The following is a 2,294-nucleotide window of genomic DNA, read 5'->3' as shown; positions in this document are numbered from 1 at the left end:
ATGGCTTTCTCGCTTGCCTCCAAGCCCGCCCTGCGCGCGTCGGCGCGCGCCACCGGCAAGAAGGTGGGTGTGCTGCACCCGAGTCACATGTTTTCGCTCCTCGCTTGTGCGAGCCCGGCGCCCTACATATTCGGAACTGCGGAACTAGACCGGCACGCTAACGGATCTTGCCCTTGCTCGCGCAGGCCACCTCCCGCCCCGTGCAGGCCAAGGCCGCCATCGAGTGGTACGGCCCTGACAGGCCCAAGTTCCTCGGTGAGCTCCACATGCCAAGATCACGCGGGAGGAGCGACTGGACCGATGATCGGCGGGTCACAGCGGTCGATGGCATTTTATATGGATTATGAATTGCACAGCCCAGCCAGCAGCAGGGCCTGTGCCAAAGGCGGGGACGTTGCCCATCAGTGTGGCACCACTGCATGATGTGAACAGCAGCTGCACTGCACTGCAGAGCGCTGTCACAGTGGTGCCCCACCCACTGTGCTGCCCCTGCAGACCTGCACCTGCTGCAGTGGGCAACCCTTTCTCAGGCCCCTCTGATCGACGCCTGCATCTGCCCAAACACCCAACACCCCAGGCCCGTTCTCTGAGGGCGACACCCCCGCCTACCTGACCGGCGAGTTCCCCGGTGACTACGGCTGGGACACCGCCGGCCTGTCGGCCGACCCCGCCACCTTTGCCCGCTTCAGGTGGGCGCCGCAGCAGCAGTGGTGGACAATTGGGCGAACAGTGCTGCCAGTGTGTACACCGGCCGCATTAGTGCTTGAGCGCCGGCAGCGCACGTGGAAGCTGCGGGTCTAAGGCGTTGTCCTTGTTGCCTGCTTGCCCATCTGTCCACCTTCCCGCCTGGAAACTGCAGGGAGATCGAGCTCATCCACGCTCGCTGGGGCCTGCTGGGCGCTCTGGGCATCGTGACCCCGGAGCTGCTGGCCAAGAACGGCGTGGCTGACATCCCCGCCGACGGCGTGTGGTTCAGGGTGCGCTGCAGCCTCAGTTGATTGAACAATTGCATCGGCTGATCGGTGCAGCAGTGCTGCATGATGTTCTTCTCCTGCTCCACAACGCTTCACGCGTAGTCAGCGCTGAACTCAGTATTATCTTGTCACCTGGCCCCCGGCAGGCTGGTGCGTCCATCTTCCAGGAGGGCGGCCTTAACTACCTGGGCAACCCCAACCTGATCCACGCCCAGTCCATCCTGGCCACCCTGGCCGTCCAGGTGTGAGGCGCGCACTGGGGGTGCTGTGGGTTGCGATTGTCGGCACTGCAATGGAACCTGAGCCTTGAAATGACATGTCAGAACAGAAATTGCTGAGCAGCCGCAGCTGTGCCCACCCTGTGGCGTCTTTCTGTGCTCCTGACATACCGTGTACTTTTGCCTACCACGCAGCTTGTGCTGGTGGGGGGTGCTGAGGTGTACCGCTTCAACGGCCAGGCGCCCGGCGGCTTCGGCGAGGGCCTGGACACCCTCTACCCCGGCGAGGCCTTTGACCCCCTGGGCCTGGCTGATGACCCCGACACCCTGGCCGAGCTCAAGGTCAAGGAGATCAAGAACGGCCGCCTGGCCCTGTTCTCCAACCTCGGCTGTGAGTGGCTGGGAGCATCATTGTGCCTATGCGCTTGGTTCTGGGTAAATTGATCTGTGTGGGTTGGAGTACTGAAAACTGATTCTGGGCAGATTGCTCATCTGTGCGGGGCCCGGGAAGTGCCCCACACAGCCTCTGAATCTGCGAGCCTGCTCCTCCTCATCCTCCACCACCTGCACCAACCCTGTACGCAGTCTTTGTGCAGGCGATCGTGACCGGCAAGGGCCCCATCCAGAACCTGGAGGACCACCTGGCTGACCCCTCCGTCAACAACGCCTGGTGAGGCCTGGGAGGGAGGGGGAAGTGGGCAGCACGCACATGATGTGTGTGTGCACAAAGATAATGCAGTGAATCTGTTCGCGATGCTGTTGTCAGGTGCACGAAGTGGTGCTGTTGTAGGGTGACCCCAACTGACCAAAAACCGCTCATGTATTGACTGCAGGGCCTACGCCCAGAAGTACCTGCCGGCCCCCTGAAAAGCTGCGCAGCGCTGCAACCTTGCGCCGCGTGCTTGTGCCTCGACTTGACATGGTGCAATAGCCGTTGTCGCGCTCTGAGGCTGTTTTGAGTGATGTTTGCCGCCGATTGTTTGGGTGGCTTAGTGTATAAATGGAGATGTACACTTAAGTGATGTATACCGAGAGTGTAACTACACAACGCTCATGTGGCTGAATGGGTATGCAGACATGCATGCCCCTTACTTGTGAGAGA

General features: G+C 61.2%; 1 protein-coding gene across 1 annotated transcript; it reads left to right on the top strand.

Annotated features, from left to right (window-relative positions):
* MNEG_6634 (Chlorophyll a-b binding protein of LHCII type I) lies at positions 1–2,059 on the top strand (the record flags this gene model as incomplete). Its single annotated transcript, XM_014044888.1, has 8 exons — positions 1–63; positions 186–255; positions 578–689; positions 860–977; positions 1,121–1,216; positions 1,388–1,583; positions 1,778–1,862; positions 2,026–2,059. The coding sequence occupies 8 exons, from the start codon at positions 1–3 to the stop codon at positions 2,057–2,059; spliced, it is 774 nt and encodes a 257-aa protein (XP_013900342.1).
* Positions 2,060–2,294: the final 235 nt, after the last annotated feature.

This window comes from Monoraphidium neglectum (genome assembly GCF_000611645.1).
Source record: "Monoraphidium neglectum strain SAG 48.87 unplaced genomic scaffold scaffold01097, whole genome shotgun sequence".
In the NCBI taxonomy this organism is placed as follows: domain Eukaryota; kingdom Viridiplantae; phylum Chlorophyta; class Chlorophyceae; order Sphaeropleales; family Selenastraceae; genus Monoraphidium; species Monoraphidium neglectum.
Note: the sequence above shows the minus strand (reverse complement) of the source record. Positions and strands in the feature narration are given on the sequence as shown.